The following is a 20683-nucleotide window of genomic DNA, read 5'->3' as shown; positions in this document are numbered from 1 at the left end:
GTCTTCCTAATATCTCTTCTAACTGCTTCTTCTGACTTCTTGTCTCTCCTCTTGTTTTATCATCATTTCTCGTAACATTTCTATCATTCCTTTTTGTTCTTCTTTCGTCTTCTCTAGATCCTCGATTATCTTATTTATCTTCTCCTCCTTTTCTCTCAATCTCTCCTTCTGTTCTTCTTTAGCCTTTTCAAACTCATCGATTATTCTGTTTATCTCCTCATCCTATTCCTTTTGGTATTCCTCAACTTGTGACCTCAATTGTTTAATAGTCGCCATTTTACGTCTATTATTGCTCAGCTTCGCTAAAGATTCTATTTTGCTAATTGTTTATAGTTTACAACCAATAAAATATATCAGTATTTCAATTCAGTATGGGATCAACAATCTGGTCCTCCCCACATAACCAACCATTCCATAACCCCAGTTATTTATGAAACTTGATAAAACAAAGAAATCATTCTTGATATTTCGGAACTTATTAACTTACTTGCTATCTCTACCTTAACAGAAAACAAAAATCATATTGTGATCTAACTTAACATTATTAACCATCTTAACTAACTATTTATCTGAAATATTCCTGCTATTTTATTCATTATCATCCGCTTCTTCTTCAACTCCCTTTCTCGGTCATACGACTTCTTGCCTAATTCTCAATTCCTTCTTCTCTTGGTTTCCTTCATAATTATCGACTCTCAACCATTTGCTTCCCATCAGTTCTGTTTCATATTTGGGTAAAGTTTTCTCACGTCCAACATTTTCTATATATCTCTTCATGTTACATCTCCTCAGTTTTATTGCGTTTGTGGGTGTCAATTATTGCAATTATTCTTCTCTAACGACGAGCGTTAATTAATGTCGCAGCTGTTTTCCAGAAACTGCTCCGCATTGTCAAATAATGTGCTAACAGTTATCTGATAGTTTGGTTTGGCATCCACAGCCTCGCTTTAAAAATGAGTGCCAATTAATGCTCATTAATATCATCAAACTGGGTGTCCTCAATTTACTTCCATGTCAATGTTAATTTAATGCTGTGCCCCTGGGTATCCTCAGTTTTTGCCTCACTGATATGCGCCAATTATTGTTATGCGCCCAATATTTATATCTTCAACAACCCTGGGTATCCTAGTCTTTGCTCCACGAATGGGCGCCAATTTATGTACCGTACGGGGGTACATCATTCGTATTTATGGTTTATAAACCGCCGTAATTATACTACTAGCAGTTCTCTTCTCCGATTTCAACCTCTTCTTTTCTTGAATACCAATTCTAGCTTACAGTTTCGTTCCGATGATCAATACGATTTTTTTAAAAAAATGTAGTCTTTTTTTACTCGGGACAACAATCTGATTCTTTTACTCACGGCCATTTGGATTCCTTAGGTCTGAACGTCGCAATATTAACTCATGGCCTACTTGACTGGTTATATCTGCATTTTCTCTCTAGAATATACTCTTTCATTATATAACCTCCGTCATTTTTATCGCGATGCATGGCAAGTATTAGGGATGTAACTCCCGCTCATGTCGCAAATCGGGCAATGAAATGGTACAACTACAATCCTTTGATGTTAGTGTACAGGTTTCCAGAGAATATGTAAGGATGGGAATGAAATATGACTTGTACAGGATCATTTTATTCTTTGTGGGATCTTCTCATCCCATACTAGGTATCTAATGATACTGTAAAAGTTAGAGCATTTGGTTACTCTGTCATTTCAATCTCAGCTCTATTATTATTATTAGCCACTATGCTTCCTAAATATCTGAATTGGTGTACTACTTAAACTTGGTGGTCCTGTAGTTATATGTTGCATTCTGTATTATGTCCGCTTTCAAAACAAAAATGAGCCTTGGAAAGAAACAAGAGCAGTAATGACCCTAAATATAATAAGTTACCTTGTAGTCAGAAATGAGCAAAATTGATTGTAATGCAGAGTCACTAAAATTTGAAGAATACATTCTTTACTAGCACACAATGCAAATGTAGAAAGACTATTTTCATTGATCTCAGCACAATGGACTGACAATGTGAACTGTTTCAAAGTAGAATATGTGAAGATCCTCTTAATGGTTTCATATAATCTGAAGGAATTTACATGTGTATCTTCTTATATGTTAGACACATCAAAACTCCTGAAGGCAACTGAATCTTCAGAAAAGTACCAGTGAAGCTTGTGAATTTGTTTCATTGTTTAAATTTGTAAAATTTTACTGTATAATATGTAAATGGATACATATTGTTTATGTATACGGAAATTAGAATATATGTCTAAATTCAGGCTCTCAATGAAGGTTTTTTGTGTCCTCTTTTCTTTAGCATCGTCCTCCTTTTAAAATAGTTTTGTCCTCTTTTTTATCTATTTGCATCTGGTCACCCTATTTACATGGCAGTTGAAATCACCTGCTGTGATCAATAGTTTGTCATCTGTGATCGATCACCCGTGTGACAGAAACCATCTGATGAAAGGAAAAGTTGACTGCTTGGCTGAAAATGGGTCATCTAGATGTATTGACAGAATTGCTATCCAGAAGGGCTCAACTAATGGTTTCACTATTGATTCTATCATCAGAATGGAAATTAGAGTGAAGATCAGCTTGCAAAATTACACTGAAGGGAAATGATGTAACTTTGCCTTCCTATACTACCAATAAAAATATAAATTAACATGTAACAAAATCATATGCTTAAGATTGGTGCTGGATGGACAATACCAATGAGGTTTGTCAATTCCTGTAAAAAGTTCTACTTGAGACACACGTTGACCGACCGACCAACTGCATTTAGGGCCATCACCACCTTGATGGCAGATATCCTACCTGTTGTTAACCTTGTATTTTCTTAAATAATTGCAAAGAATTTGGAAATTTATTGAACATCATCCTTGGTAAATTATTCCAGTCCCTAACTCCTCCTCTTATAAACAAATATTTGCCCCAATTTGTCCTCCTGTATTCCAACTCTATCTTCATGTTGTGATCTTTCGTACTTTTAAAACTGGACAAGTTGGCCGTGGGGTTAGGGGCGTGCAGCTGTGAGCTTGCATCTGGGAGATATGGGGTTTGAACCCCACTGTTGGCAACCTTGAAGATGGTTTTCTGTGGTTTTCAATTTTCACACCAGGCAAATGCCAGGGCTGTACCTTATTTAAGGCCACAGCCACTTCTTTCCCAATCCTAGATCTCTTCTATCCCATCTTCTGTGCCGGTGTGACATACGCAAATTCTAACCTACATTTAAAAACACCAGTCAAACTTATTCATCTACTTATGTCATTCCACATCATCTCTCCACTGATAGCTCGGAACATATCACTTAGTCAAGCAGCTCGCCTCCTTTCTCCTTTCTCCCAAGTCTTCCTAGCTCAAACTTTGCAACATATTCTTAACGCTATTTTTTTGTCAGAAATCACCCAGAAGAATCGAGCTGCTTTTCTTTGGATTTTTCCCAGTTCTCCAATCAAGTAATCCTGGTGAGGGTAGGCCTACCATTCACTGAAACCATACTCTAGCTGGGGTTTTACGAGAGACTTATATGTCCTCTCCTTAACATTCTTCTTCTTCTTCTTCTTCTTCTTCTTCTTCTTCTTATTATTATTATTATTATTATTATTATTCTTATTCCTAAAAAATTTCTGCTTATGCAGGTCATTTACAGAGCCTCTTCCAATCTTTTGTTTTTTCCCCACAGTCTATGGTTCATCACTGTCTCCCATTTACGTCATCCTCCACCTGATCCCTCCATCTTGTTCGTGCTCTTCCAATTGGTCTTCTTCCAGATCCTGTCCATTCCAGAGTTCTTCTTGGTAATGTTTCTTGTCCCATTCTTTTGACGAAGCCAAACAATTTCAGCCTATTTCTCTCCATAGTTTCTTTTAGGGGGTTGTCTGTAGCGAATTTCGTATTGTTTCATTTCTTACCTTGTCCCTTCTCGTTTTACCCAAGATCTCTTGTAGAAAGTGCATATCTGTTGCTTGTAATCTACTCAGATCTGTTTTTGTCCAAGTCCAACATTCAGATCCATCAATATTGGCAAATAAGATGATTTATACGCTATATCATGATTTTTGCTTTGGTAGGTAATTTCCACTTTCTAGTTATGTCTGATGCAAAGTAATAAAATTTTGAGCTATTTCCTATCCTCTCTGAAATTTCTTCCTTGATGTTTCCTTTCCCAGTTAGCTTACATCCTAGTTGTCCTTACTATAACACTTAAATACCCTCATAACCATGTGCAGAGATCTGTACCCTTTATTTACAATCCCATTTATGTGATTACCACAATTAAAAATCTTTCCTATGTTAACACCTAGGTACTTACAGTGATCCCTATAAGGAACTTTCACACCATCAATACAGTAATTAAAACTGAGAAGACCTTTCCTATTAGTGAAACTCACTACTCGACATTTAACCTCGTTTATCATCATCCATAGCCTGCTGTCCATTTCACAATATTGTCAAGGTCTTTTTGCAGTTTATACACTGAAAAGTTCTCAAAGTATCCTTAGAAACCATGTAATTTAGCTAATGTAGAATTCATGAGCACCATAGTTTACAAATGAAATTTAAAGGATTTTTTGTAGTTTAACTCTGGCTACTGCGGCATGGTCTCTTGTTCCAGCGTTGAAACAAAGCTATTTATTTTTCCAATTGTTAGAGCTCAGAAACTCTACGTTGTCGTACCTTCCTCAGTTACTATCTGGCTCGTGCAGCTCATGTTGCCAGTTGTGGGTGACCATTGTGACTAGAAGCTGTGACACAGTCCTTGGTCCCTGGGACCAGGCACACTGTGCACATTCTGATCTGTGTAGCGACCAAGTAATGTACCGTAAGTATATTTTGATTGTGCCTGATTTTTGGTGATGATTTCTACTTTTATATTTAGGAATTACTGACCTATTTGTTTTAGACTAAATTTGAATTTATTTTAGGTAAAATGGACTATGAAAGAGAACAAGAATGATTGCAATAGCTGTTTCCATAGATTCTGTTATTTTCTTGACCTGATTGTAGTTGTAAATTAATTTTCTAAATGTTTGATATAAGTATTATATTCTGCAGACCATCTGATCCATTCTCACCATTCACAATTTAATTAATAAAGGGAAGATAAATACTCGATCACAGAGACCAGCCGCAGTAAGCTTGTTTAATTATTTCATCAGTGGCGGTGAGCTCTCAGGAGCACAGGAGCACGTGAACACCCAGTTTTACGCATTCATGGATAATTTAAAACTTTCCTTTCTTTCCACCTGATTTCGACAATCGATCGAAAACATTCAACAATCGACTTGTATCGAAGCTCCGTTACACCGACAGTTGTTTGTTTTGACTGAAAGTGCAGTGAGCACACTGGATAATGCGTTATTGTGCTAAAGATTATACGCATGCGCAAAGCAGATGACGTCATGGCTTTCTGCACTGATATTCCCATTAGTGAGGAGCACGGTAAGGTACGTGCCTTGTCGTCTACAGTCACCCTCAACCCAGTGGCAGTATTACAGTTGACCACAAGGGTCCGCCACCTCCCCTATTACGGTTAGCCACAGCCTCCCAGGAGCTACTATATTGTATTACATTACCGGCAGATTTCGCTAGTACCCAATCCTGAATAGGCATTTTCTAGCTCATAGTGAACACGTGTTTGTAATCGCAGGAAGAAGTCTGCTTTACCTTGTGACTGGAAAATCTTTTCAAGTGAAATTAATTTAAGTGTTGTGTTTCGCTTCTGTGTTTGTATGATTTGTGACCGTGGTATTCTTTGTGTAAGAGGAAATGGATTCGGTTCAGGTAATTTTAATCAGTGCAATATTAACCAATCAGGATAAGTTAGAAATTAAAAGGATTGGACCGGACAGACTAGATTTGATTATCGAAAAAGTTACAAAAACTGACAAATGCGAGTATAGGCGTAAGTTTACGAGAGAAGTGTACAAAACACGCAAGTGGCTCTGTGGATGTAGATCTAGGAATGCACTTTTTTTGTTTGCCCTGTTTATTGTTCAGTAAGAAAGAAGGATATGGAATTCAGTTGGGTGCACAGACCTTGCTCATTTGAGTGGAAAAATAAATAAACATGCACACAAAAACGTGCGTATTGAATTCTCTCTATGCTAGGCCGTGTCAATATCACCACGCAGCTGGATTCCACTTACTGTGAATCGATTAAGAAACATAATGAGCAAGTTGATGCAAATAGGTATATACTTTCTAGATTAATCGACTGTGTTAAGTTTTGTGGAGCTTTCGAACTGTCACTGCGTGGCCACGATGAAAGCGATACTTCTGATAATCCTAGGATTTTCAGGGGACTAGTAAACTTTGTAAGCTCTATTGACAATGCAATGAAAGAACATTTGGAAAATGCTACTGTTTTTAAAGGTACTTCCCACACTATTCAAAATGAACTTGATTGCATGTTGAGCGTGTGCAGAGATGAAATATCTAATGAGATTCATGCCGCTCATTATTCGGCAGTTATGGCTAATGAAATGACAGATGTTTCTACATTGCAACAAATAGTAATTGTTTATAGATATGAAGTTGGAGGAGTTCCGGTTGAAAGGTACTGCGGTTTTGTCAACCCGAAAGCTCAAGACGTGGAGTCTATTTTTGGAATTGTTCATGCAGAATTAGAACGCCAAGTGGGGAGCCACAGACAGAAGGTTATTGGACAATGCTACAATGGAGCAGCAGTATTAAGTGGGGGTAGAAATATGGTGCAGGCCAGAATAAGGGAGATTTACCCTCAAGCATATTACATCCATTGTTATGCTCATCAGTTCAATTTAATTTTACGGAAAGCGGCATCTATAAATAGTTCGTGTAGGATCCTTTTTTTCCAACTTAACAGCCTTTCCAGCATTCTTTTCTCGATCAGCGCAGAGAACGAAAGTTTTGGATTCACTGGTAGAGAAGAGGCTTCCAAAGACTATAACCACCAGATGGAATTTCTCAGCTTGTTTAGTTCAAACCGTATATGAGAACACGGACAATTTAATAGAATGTCTTGAAGAAATTTGAAATTCATCTCATATTGATGATGTTACGAGGCAGGAGAGCTCCGGGCTCCTGTACAGTTTGAGAGATATGGAATTTATGTTTTGGCTACAATTCTTTCACCGTTTGATGCCACATGCAGAAATTCTTTTCAAATTACTACGACACAGAAATATCAATGCAGTTAAAGTGAAAGAACATATTTCAGAATTCCGAAGGCATGTTGAGAAAGTCAGGGACTGCACCACGGACTTGGACGCTGATATATCCTTCAATGATCAACTTGCTCAAAAGAGGCGAAAAAACTCAGATCGTTCAGTAGCTGCTAAAGAAGTATGTGTGGTCATAACTGTTCACATGGAAGAATGATTTTCACTCCGTTCTTACTTACTGGCTTCTAGTCTGGTTGATGTGCATGTGTTTGGTGTCTATTCAGACTCTTTTCCAGAAAGAGAACTAAATACAGTGGCGCATATGTATCCCTGCCTAAATAAGACACAGCTGAAAACTGAACTAGAAGTATTGTATATGAGAAATGACTTTCAGAAAGATGATGGGGCCATTTCCATGTTCCAGTTTCTGCTTGACAATGAACTAAATAGGGACACATTTCCACAAGTATGCAAATTACTCTGAATTGTTGTCACAACCCCAATGACGACAGCGGAGCCTGAGAGGTGTTTTTCTACTTTGAAATGAATTAAAACATTTCTGAGGAACACCATGACTGGAGAACGACGGTCAGCGCTGGCTATGCTTGCTATTGAGAAGAGATTTGTCAACAACATCAGTGACTTCAAACGTAAAGTGATTGAAAAATTTGCGCGATTGAAAGACAGAAGGATTGCTTTCCTGTACAAATAATCAGCATTTACATGAGTTGCTAATCTAAATCCTACCATTTAAATAAGCATGATCTAGTGTTGTTGGTTGTACTGCATGCTAAATTGTTTAGAGTAGTGGCTATAATTTGAAAAATGAGAATAATTACCATGTGATACAGTAGAACCCTGACTAACCAAGATAATGTGGAGACTATTGGGGTAAATTCGGAAATAAATATCTTAAAAAATTTACCAGTAAATGCAGTACACATTCCTTCTATGCTTGTCATCATACCCAGGTGAACTTCGTGCTGTTTAAAAACCAGGAATAGGGCTTGCATCCTTCAGTATTCGCAGTGCAGTAAACCTATTATGAACTTTACTTTTGTTCTACACTAAGACAGCCAGCCCGCAGTGTAGGGGTAGCGTGCCTGCCTCTTACCCGGAGGTCCCGGGTTCGATTTCTGGCCAGGCCAGGGATTTTAACCTGGATCTGAGGGCTGGTTCGAGGTCCACTCAGCCTACGTGATTACAATTGAGGAGCTATCTGACGGTGAAATAGCGGTCAAAAAAGCCAAGAATAATGGCCGAGAGGATTCATCGTGCTAACCACACGACACCTTGTAATCTGCAGACTACCGGGCTGAGCAGCAGTCACTTGGTAGGCCATGGGGTTTGGTTTGGTTTTACACTAACACCCAGGTGAAATTCGTGCTGTTTAAAAACCAAGAATAGTGCTCGCATCCTTCAATATTCGCAGTGTAGTAAAGTTATTGTGAATTTTACTTTTGTTCTACACGTATAAAATTTATCCTCGGTTACAGGGGTTCTACCAAATTATATGTGAAGAAGGAACCGTACAAGGAACTGTTAGTGAAATGATTTATGTACCTATGTTACTTTTTTGCTGATTCGAGACACGAACAAACATGTTGTGAACCCCCTAAACATTTTGTCATGAGCCGCCACTGTATTTCATCACATCTATGCAGGGTTGATAATAATTTCAGTATTATCTAAATTAATGTTTAAAGTTTATTATTTCATTGTAGTTGTAAATACTTCATTAGTTTCCTTGCTTTTAAAATATAATTTCTTATCTTTACCTAATTTTATTGCTGTTATTTGTTGTTGATTTCTAATGGCAGATTTTGGATTTATTTAATTAAACTTCTGAAATCCCAGCAAAGCTCTGACAGAACTGAGATATAAGATTTGGCAGCACTGCTGCACATTTATCATTGCATCATAAGCTTTGTCAATCTAGGCAACCTCCAATTATGGGGAAAGCAGAATAAAGTTTCCAAAGTAAGAAACATGAATGATGAGCGAGATTTTGGGGGCCGGGTAGGGAGCACAGCAGCAACAATGCGGTGAGGCCAGCAGCGAGAAGAATAATAGCCCCAGCAAACTGTTGAGACATGCGATAAAAGATGGTCAAGCTCCTTCAAAGATGCTGAAAATGGCCAACAATGAAGAAGTGGCTGGAATGATATGGAATTTGAAACTGCAAGATACTTTGTCAAGAATCTTCAACTGGCCTATTTAAAGAGCTTGCTTGCTGATGCTTATGGGCTGTGTCTACGACATTTCACCCAGTCAGTACTCGCTTACTCATGTAAACACACTAGTATAAAGGAAAAACTTCAGTTCAATAATTGATGCTTGAGCTTGCAAGTAGAAAAACACAAAACACTGAACTTCACTATATCACATAACAACCCTAGTTTGCTAGGGCAGACTGTTTTCATACGGGAAACTTCCAATCTTGCAATCACACTGCGTCTAAAGCTTCACCCACACGAAGAATCCAAAGTAGCACTCGCAAGTAATACACTAATGATATGAGGAATCACTCAAATGGAACCTTCAAAAGCATGAGCAATTCTCACCCTATATTACAGACAGAATTATAACACGATATTGGCTTCATCTAGAAACAAATTTAGCACTCGAATAATCTCGACTGTAGGATTACAGAGCAAACAAGAAACACTGGTTGGAAAAACCTGCTTGAGTCGCTTGAGATTAATTATAAGTTTTTTACGGGGGTTAGCATATACAGAACATTCAAATAAAATGTGGTTGGAGTCGCCATTACGGATATTTGTACCACACAAACAGTTTGTATCCTGCGTTAAATGGAAACGTGATCGATATTGTGGTGTAAGGGCATGATTAAACCGTAACCGAATGATGTTAATAATATGTCGTCTAGTATAAGATCCTCGTATAAACCAAGGTTTAACTAAAAGTGTTGGTTGTAAATGATAATAGAAGTTACCTTTGACTTGTGCAGTCTGTCTATAGAAATTCTGCCATTCTTGACGCCCCTCCTGTCGGATAACAACTACATAATCAGAAGCTGGAACAATATTGTTAGTATTCGGAACAGGAAGACGAGAAGCTTGTTTTGCAAGACAATCTGCTTTTTCATTGCCCTCGATACCCACATGACCTAGTACCCATACTAAAGTTATGTCAATACCGACGTTGTCAAGCATATAAAGGAGACTCTTGACATTGTATATATACCAATTATAGGATAACTCATACGAAACCAAAGATTGTAATGCACTCAGCGAATCCGTATAGATTGTAGCTCGCGTATATCCCTGTCGCTGAACAAAAAGTAAAGCTTGCTGTATGGCGAATAACTCCGCCGTAAAAATCGAACAGTCACTAGGCAAACCATATTGTTCTTTAACATTTAGAGAAGGTATATAATAAGCGGACCCCACTCCATTAATGTTCTTTGCCCCATCTGTAAAAATGTTTATGCTTCGGGGAATATTAGAAAATTTCACTCGCTTAACAGGACAAATCTCGGTCCCCTGCAGACAAGTAACGTTAGTAGAGCCATTACGTATAGGCCATATTATTTGAGGCTTATAATAAAAAACCTGATAGGGTTAAGTATAGGGTATTAAATTAACACTGTGTAATAAGGTATACTGTTTCGACTTCAATGTAGTAAAAGCATGAAACAGTACTGGCAATCTGCGTAAACCCTGACGCCGTACGGAATAATACTCCGAGAGTAACTGTAACTTCGGAATTAAAGGATGACTTGTTAAAGAAAACTTTTTAAGTAAATATTTCGTCGCAAGTATTTTTCTACGTAGGCCCTACTTGTAAGGGAGCTTCGCAGGATTCGACTAAAAGTGCATTGGTAGGTGTGGACTTTAAAGCTCCAATACAGGAGCGTATTGCTTTATATTGACAAGTGTTAAGAATATTCAAGTTAGTATACGATGCCAAGTCAAAAATATGTGATCCGTAGTCCAATATCGATCTAATAGTGGTTTTGTACAAAGATAGCACCACAACGGGATCTGCCCCCCATTGCCTACGTGTTACAGCTTGTATGACCTGAATATACCGTTCACTCTTCGAACGCAAATATAAAAAATGATGTTTTCATGTAAGTTTTTGATCGATAAATAACCCAAGATATTTATGGTGACTAACCACTGGTATTTCATACTGATCAAAAGCAAGTGGCGATCGGTCATAGGTTCGGTGATGTGTAAATATCATCGCTCGACATTTTGCTATGGAAAGATTTAACCCATGGGCCTCTAACCATGTTCTAGCTTCATGAAGCGTGAAACTAATATGTTGTCTACAGAGCTGTAAATCTTCATGTGTATAATAAAGCAAAAAATCGTCGGCATACGCCTGTAGTCGAGCATGACGTAAAATGACCGTTTCGAAATCTTTCATGAAAAGAGCGAAAAGAATACCACTCAGAATATCGCCCTGTGGCAACCCATCACTTACCTGCCGGGGCTGGATTGTATAAGGTGTCGATTTAAATCTGAGTGTGCGATAAGTCAGAAGTTGTCTGAGAATGATAATAAATCCCTCAGGAATCTTAAGAGTTGCAAGTTTTTCCCCATAATATGTTCAAAGGTACGGAGTCATAAGCCCATTGAATATCAAGGAAAACCGCTATGGTACTATGTTTTCTATGACGAGCTAATAGTAAATCGATAACAAAACTATTAAATACATCAGATGTACTGCGTCCCTTAAAAAAGGCATATTGATATCGAGGCGTCAAGTTATAGTATTCTAATACCCATATGAGTCTTCGAAGTAAGATCTTTAGAAAGACTTTACGGAGGCACGAACCGAGTACTATGCCGCGATAATTACTAACCTCAGTGGGTAATTGCTTATTTTTAAGAATGGGAATTAGAAAAAAGTCATTCCAACTAACAGGTGTACTATGATTGCGAAAAATATCATTATACCTGTTTAATAATGCCTTCTTTGCTCTAATAGGTAATAATTTGAGCATTTGATATGATACATTATCTGGACCTGGGGAGGAATTTGAGCACGATTGGAGTACTGCCTCTAATTCCTGATAATCGCAGTGTTGTAGCAATACGGAAAAACGTGCGTCTAGTGGGTCTTGGGAATAGACATACTGTGGTACAACAAAATCTGGCGTCTCTCTAACAAGAAAATCAGATAATACCTGATCTGGGATGGTCTTGGCAGGGGAGTGCTGCGTAACTCGTGTGATTGCCCTGATGGCATTCCACAAGTCTGCAATTGGAACCTGACGCGTGAAGGACGATATAAACTCCCTCCAAGCGACACGACGTTTTTGATGGAAAATTCGGCGAGTTTGTGCTATGTGTCGTTTGAGCCGGAAGTAATTTTCAGGTGTTGCGTGCTGCCTATATTGTCGAAAAAGTACTTTGCGGGTTTGAATCAGCAAATGACATTCCTCGTCCCACCACTTAACATGCGCAGGTTTCCTAGAAGATATAGGGGGTGAAACGATGATGGGGTGGTGAAGATTAATATATTCTGTTAAAATCTGCAGTAAAGTTTGATATGAAAAATTATTTTCCGGTATTTTTTGTAACGCATCCTCAATGTAAGCGGTATATATTTGCGGTTTAAATCTCCTCAAAGATCGAATCATGTTATTTTGAGATGTGTGCTGCGGTGGAGAAAAGGTTCTGCCTACACCATAAGAAGTAACAATAGGGAAATGATCACTGGAATAAGTATCACTCAAAGTATGCCATGTAGTGATAGACACCATATTTTGCTTACACAATGTTAAATCTACTGCGCTAGGAGGGTCAGAATGCGCAGTCAAACGCGTAGGAGAGTCATCATTCAAAATGGCAAGAGCATGGTTATTTACTGCATTAAGGATCTGTGTACCTTGAAGTGAATCCAAATTTCCTCCCCACAGTGTGTGATGAAGATTAAAGTCCTCAAAAATAAAAACATATGGTTCGGTAGTAAATTGTTGAAAGAATTGGTTCCATTGTCTCTCAGTAATGGAAAATTCAGAAGGACAGTATATATTCACAAGTAAAATATGCATATAATATAATCCTATAACATATGTATGAAGTATGGCCTGAATATTCGAATGAATGCAATATGTCACGGACGAGTGGACCAAAAAGGCAACCCCACCGTAACCGGGTCCATCATTACGTACAACTTTGTAATTAGGATACTTAATGCGAGTCTCAAGATTAAACCAAGTTTCTTGTATAGCTAAAAAGTGAGGTACTGTTTCCTGAATTAATTTAAATAGCTCATGACGTTTGTTCATGAGACTTCTAGCGTTCCATTGAGTGATTCTGATCATAGAATTGAATAAAACTGCAAACCCTGTCCCTTAACTGGAATACATTATGAGCTAACGCGGGGTGATCACCCAATAATTGTACTAATTGCTGAATAGATTGATAAAGGCCACTTTGAAGATATTCTCTTTGCTAAAGACCACTTTGAAGATATTCTCTTTGCCTATGAAATGACGAAAGTGGTTGCGCCATTGAGGCGCTACTCGTGGAAACAGGTGTAACTTTTGAAGCTGCCATCTCCATGCGGGGAATCTCTCGAACCAAATTTTGATAACCTTCCTTATCATATCCTGGGGCTGGTACCGGTCTCGGTGATTTTAAAATTACTTGTGTGAATTTTCTCTTACGGGGATTCGACTGTGTAGGCATCTGCTCCTCCCCAGTTAAAGGGGGAAAATTTTGGGAATTGTCTACTACATTATATTCACTAGGTTGGACTTTTTGTACAGCATCCTTGAACGATAAGTTCTGATGGCTCATGATCTTTTTAATGTGGACTTGCTGTTGGTGAGTTGGACAGTCAACATCTCCAGTTGAATGGGTGCCGCGACAATGCACGCATTGCAGGAAAGTTTCCGTACAGTTCGGAGTAGTATGGTGCAATGCACATTTCCCACACCTGGGACTTGTCGCTCTGCAATGCTTATCAACGTGACCGTACCGCTGGCATTTTTTACAGATGATGGGAGCAAAAACATATGGCTCCACCTCTAAACGCACCTGATATAATGACACAAACTGTGGAAGTTTCTGCGCACGAAAAACCACTTTTATAGATCCAGTGGGACATACTGTGTTCCTTCTTCGTTTACAATTCTACGGTTCAAACGCTTTACAGATTTTATAACAGCAGGAGACTTTAAGTGCTTCAATATAGCATCCTCTTTCAAGGTCTTCTCTACTCCCCTGATAACTCCTACCCGCAATACATTAGAGCTAGGTATGTATGCCCGTAACTTAAGCTCAACTAATAAAGGGTGCTTCAGAAATGAATTTGCCTGTACGGCATATACAAATTCTATTTGCACCTTATTTCGACCCTTGCGGGCCACTGATTTTATGCCTGGAATATTTTTCTCATAGAAAATTCTACCCAGGGTCATAGGATGCATGTTACCGACATTGCCTGTTTCTGTGGACTCCACAAAAATAATGAAAGGTACATAATGAGTACTAGGATAAAGTTCCTGCGACTCAGTCTTCGAAATCGAAGCACCAGCGTCTTTATTCACCACCGCATTTGGTGTATTCGATTTACTCACTGTGCCACTATTCTCACTTGGACTATCATCCTCATCCTGGTCCATTTGAACTGTCTCTTCCCGAGCAACTGTGAGGGTTGAAGGATCAGGAGACTCCTCACCACCACTTTGCTCCCCCATAACGTACGAATTACACTCGTAGAATCACTACGCAATACCGTCCACGCTACCTCTTCACAGCGACTGTCCACTCAACTGCACACTAGCACTGCTAAGAGGGAACTGAGATATTTAAAGAGCAAGTGAATCATGACTCAATCAGAAGTTCATCAGTAACAAGCATGTTAAGCAGATGGTCTTGACCATGCAGAATTCAGCGCGGCCTATAAGTTGAGTTCTTGGATTTAGCTGTGTTGTGGAGTGAACTGCTCAGGGGACAACACTACACTCAGAGAGACTATAGAGCAGGAGTTGGACACACTGGAGCACTGTGTGATCAGCCAAGTTAGTGAGTACAAACTGTGGAAATGCAAAACACGAACTCGAATACACTTTTAATAATTGTACATAGTAGTTTTATTAAATTTAGTTGACCACTCTGAGTAGTCATTTTAGCTCTTAGGATCCAGATAAATTGTGACAATACTCTATGTTTGTTTTGCTGAATTTATTACTTTGTAATTTCTTATGATTTTGTTACCAGAGAAACTACTTCATTTTCAAAATGAATATTCTGATTGATTGAATGATCTATTGATCTTCACAGGATGTGTTCATCAAGCGCTGGCCCTACAAAATCCCTGGTCAGGAGAGTATGTTGTGGTGGGTACCAATCACATACATGTCACAGGAGAACCTTGATGTTCATAACATCAGCTTTATCACCTGGATGAAGGAGGAGAGAGAAATCACAATTGAAGATATGCCTGATTCTAATTCATTCATCATCATCAACCCCGAGGATATTGGTAAGGAATCTTAATCTTCATTAAAGTCACTTTCATTTTAACATGTTTAGTGCTGGCTTAATTAAACCTATGATTTGCCCCAGGAGCCAATATGTTTTTCTTTTCTTTCTGTTAGAAGGTAGAAGATGGTAGATTTAACGTTACATGTAAATTTTTTACACATACACAGGAAAAATCATCGACATCGCATATGTGGGTCATTGCCACTGAAGAACGATATAATATATCTTAGGTGCTGGCAGACACATAATGGCCTTATTGATGTGTGTGTTATTAATACAGTTTTGTGAACATGGCAAATACACAACACACAACAGCTTAGAACGCTAACTCATACAAAACTGACTCCTCCTCCTCCTCCTCCTCCTCCTCCTCCTCCTCCTCCTCCTCCTCCTCCTAACTAATATTGACATGGCATTGTACTGAATATATCTGACATAAGTATGCATTTGGGACTCAACATCAAAAGCTTTAATAATGAAATCTTATACATATGTTATTTGCTTATTAGTAAAACAACAAGGTCGGTGTATGTAGAGTGGCCACAGCTGGTCCATAGTCCAGCAGCTCTACACTCCGACCGGCCAACAGAGCAGAGGAGGAGTGGCTACAGCTCTACCGTGGCTCTATGCCTCTGCATTCCAGAGACGGACAGGAGCTGGTCCCCACCATCGGCTGTCCTGAGAATGGTTTTCCATTCTCCTGCACTAAGGCGAATGCCGGGACAGTTCCTAGTATAGGCCACGACTACCAGCCCTCTCACCTTCTCCGAGCATCTCCTTCTCCGATACAAATCTCCTGACCTGAGAGACAGCGTCACCGTCTTGAAGGCCCGCCTTCCCCTTCAAGGCAGGAATGAAAACATTTAGTAGCAGTAGTAGTACTATAACAATGGAGAATTGTATTTGTGTCAATAGATCACTTACATTGTTTACTATGTGTTTCCTGTATGACAGCAATATCTATGTTATTATCCAGAAAAAGTTTGAAAGGACCACTGTGAATCTTCACCAGACTTGTCCCTTCACAGCGTGTTTTCTGGTGCGTAAATTATTAGTGGATTCCATGTACTGCACAGGCAGTGGGTCACTCTTAATAGAGTTCGGACAGGCCACGGAAGATGCAAGGACTTACTCTACGAGTGGAATTGCATAAAATCACTGGAATGCGACTGTGGTGCTCCATGGCAAACCATTGCTCACATTGTTGGCAGCTGCAAGCTACGTGCTTACTCAGATAGCTGGGCTGATTTCTTTATACCATCAGAGGCAGTGTTAGAGTGGATGAAAGGGCTAGATATCCGTATATGAAGTATTGTTTTCTTGTTATTGTAATATATTCAATTGAATATATGTAGATTTCATGCCAAAAGCTAAAGAAATAAATAATTGTTTACTGTGGACATGTTTATTTATATGAGGAAGAATGCGGTTGTTGTATAGACATATGATCTTCTATTACATATGTATGGGTATAGTTTTTTGTTTAGTTCTAAAAAACATTGGTGGCTTGGTGGAAAATATAAGGAGAGGCAAAAATGGACATGATCTTTTCTGCAAGATTGCATAACATAATAGATAATTCTTTGTACAATATTCAGCCAGTTTTATCTGATATAATAATAATAATAATAATAATAATAATAATAATAATAATAATAATAATAATAATAATAATAATAATAATAATAATAATAATAATAATAATAATAATAATAATAATAATAATAATAATAATAATAATAATAATAATAATAATAATAATAATAATAATAATAATAATAATAATAATAATAATAATAATAATAATAATAATAATAATAATAATAATAATAATAATAATAATAATAATAATAATAATAATAATAATAATAATAATAATAATAATAATAATAATAATAATAATAATAATAATAATAATAATAATAATAATAATAATAATAATAATAATAATAATAATAATTGTTCCGAGGTATCTGTGGAACAGCAGAGGTGAAAGAAGGTGAGGGCTGGAATAGGTCTCAACTACAAAATTAAAGTTAATTTAAAACTTTAACAAAGGTTATATTTTCTTTTCAAAATCAACAAATAACAACAACAGAGTAACAGGTACCAAGTAGCAGGAAAACAAGTTAAGAAATTACATTTGCTGGGGTTCAAGCCCCGGGTGAATAATTAATGAGCTCCAAGCTCCACTTTACCAATATTCAACCAGACCACCTGGGGCAGAATTCCCCTGAAATCAAAGAGCACTTGCTCTCACTTAATACATTCTGGCCTTCTAGAGGCACTCAAAACCTAATTCAAAATGAGCGAACCGGCTCTCAGTTACTCACGCCTATTTAAGGCATCCTCGACTTTTACAATCACTTGCCTGCAGGCACAACTTACAAATTTACACAGGGATATCATGTACCCAACCTACGGGGCCTACTCAGAAAAGGAACAGGTTAATTACATGGCCCAAAATACCAAATTGACTGGAGGCGTAGCTTGCACTCCTAATACACTTTTAAAATCTACTTGGCACTAGGCCACTTACACAAGGGCTAATCCCATACTAAGGAGGTGACTCGTATAAGAAAACTTTATTACATTAAGAAAAGAAGAAAATCGGTAATGAAAACGTAGTCACCTCAAAACAATATGAGTGGGAGCTCGAGAGGGTAAGTCACTCTCTATCCCAATTTGTAGTTAAAGAGACGGAATTTTTACCAAATGTCTTTTACATTTGAAAGGTAGGTTACATGAGAAAAGTTTTGAACCTGCCCCGGGGGTTAAACTGCTGAGCTAGCAAGAAATAAAGTTATTAAATGGCCATTACCTTGTTGATGAAGTGCTGCCCGAAGAAAGAGGCTCTTCCCGCCCCCTGCTACATATTCACACACTAAGCAAGATGTCGATGGAGTGGCGACGAGCCATGAACCTCAGCAGTTTTATACCCACAAGGAAGCTTCGAGACCTTTCATGAAATAAAAGCGCCACACCCCTTCCCTTTATTGGCTAACATCAAAAGTTACACACAACATGAACAAGAAACCTAGGATTGGAGGAAAATTAATTTAGAAAATTCGGGATTGGCTGAATTCAAAACTGGCGGAAACAGAGATCAATATTGCCAACCCAAAAACTGAAAGAAAGAAATTTAACAAAGAACAAACTTATGGATACAAGGTTTCTTCAAAAAACAGTTCCATCACTTCGCACCAGAGTGCACAATCGTAGTCTTTTCTCTGTAGAGACATCTAGAAGAGAATGTCCACACTTCTTGATACATGGCAAAACAAACACAATTCGAAATAGACACAGTTCAGAACACTTCAAAATTACAAAATTTACAGGGGTGACATCTTCCGAGAAACCGTTGAGTTAATTCAGTTTGTTAAAGTTCAGGCTTTCTCCTGTAGAGGAGTTTCAACTGGCGCAATATTTGAATTAGCGGCGTGGAGGTGTACCGTCCGGTACAATAATAATAATAATAATAATAATAATAATAATAATAATAATAATAATAATAATAATAATAATAATAAAGGACAGTTTTACACCCCACACTTTATGGTTTTTGGAGATATCGAGCTGCCAGAATTTTGTGCTGCAGGAGTTCTTTTATGTGCCAGTATATCTACTGTCATTAAGTTGACGTATTTGTGAGCACCTTCAAATACCATCGGTCTGAGCCAGGATCGAATGCAAATTCAAAAATTATGCTTCACTTTTTCTCCTGTGTGTTCTTTGGCTCTCTTCATGTTACCTCATTGCTCGTCATTGACTACTGACACCATAATTTTGTAAGCATTATTGATAATAAAAGCCTCATTGTGACTTGCAACTTTGACTTAATCAAGTGATGGGACAAAAGTTGAAGGTTTCCATATGAAGTAAGCTTCAAATAATAAATGCAGAAAACGAGGGAAATAAGCAGTCTGCAAGAAAGTTTGGTGTAACAGAAAGCAATATTCACTTGTGGTGCCAACTTAAAATGGTGTTATCTGCTTCTAAAGCAACGATCCTGAAGTAGATGAAGAGATTTTGAAATTCATACAGGAAAGGAGGAAATAAAAATCATAACATAGATCCATTGTCAAATAACAATGTTATTGGCTTTACTTCCCACTAACTATTTTAATGGGTTTTGGAGACGCTGAGGTGATGGAATTTAGATCAGCAGGAGTTCTTTTACATGCCAGCAAATCTACCAACACGAGGCTGATGTATTTGCGTACCTTCAAATACCACCAGACTGAGCCAGAATCGAACCTGCCAAGTTGAGGTCAGAAGGCCAGCGCCTCAACCGTCTGAGCCATTCAGCCCGGCAAATCCATTCTCACAACATACGCTGCTAGCCAAACGTTTCCAGACAAAACATATGTAATACCAATATAAATGGTCCGTCATTGGACATTATAAATTTTCCAACTAACTCATTCTTGGTTGCCAGCGTTTTGCCCTCGTGTGCTAGGGTGGGCTCATCAGTTGGTACCTAGCATACCTACCAATACGCTGGCTAGTGCATACCGTGGAGGCCACTGCGTAGGCTAACTGGAGCCACCGGCAGTGCCAATGCACTAAGAGACTTTGTCTCATTAGCAAAAATTGATGCCTGCTTGGCCATCAGATGACATAGATGTTGATTCCCATAGGGAAACTGAAATATTTGTCCTGAATGAGTAAATTTATAATACCAATATAAATGGTCCGAAACGCTGGCAACCAAGAATGAGTTAGCTGGAAAATTTATAATGTCCAATGACGGACCATTTATATTGGTATTATAAATTTACTCATTCAGGACAAATATTTCAGTTTCCCTATGGGAATCAACATCTAAAACATATGTACCGGCACGAATATGTTTAATGATTGTTTAATGACAGAATATATTATTGTAATCAAGTTTCAAAGATTTTCAGTCAATGGCGGCAAGTTAATGTTCAATGTTGAGCATTAGAAAAAAATGCATCCTACTGTATAACACCTACAGGGAAACATGGAGGGGCTCTGTGATGGTTTAGGGTTGTTTCACATTCAGTGGAGTTGATAGACTGCACCAAATTCA

General features: G+C 38.1%; 1 protein-coding gene across 4 annotated transcripts in view; it reads left to right on the top strand.

Annotated features, from left to right (window-relative positions):
• LOC136860994 (endoplasmic reticulum aminopeptidase 1) overlaps window positions 1–20683 on the top strand; it is a 188147-nt gene that overhangs the window by 144507 nt on the left and 22957 nt on the right. For all 4 annotated transcript variants that reach the window (XM_067138794.2, XM_067138792.2, XM_067138795.2 and 1 more), the window contains one exon: window positions 15424–15625. In XM_067138794.2, the coding sequence (XP_066994895.2) occupies window positions 15424–15625 (202 nt within the window). The remainder of the gene's footprint in view (window positions 1–15423; window positions 15626–20683) is intronic.

Source organism: Anabrus simplex, chromosome 1 (assembly GCF_040414725.1).
Source record: "Anabrus simplex isolate iqAnaSimp1 chromosome 1, ASM4041472v1, whole genome shotgun sequence".
NCBI classification, from domain to species: domain Eukaryota; kingdom Metazoa; phylum Arthropoda; class Insecta; order Orthoptera; family Tettigoniidae; genus Anabrus; species Anabrus simplex.
Note: the sequence above shows the minus strand (reverse complement) of the source record. Positions and strands in the feature narration are given on the sequence as shown.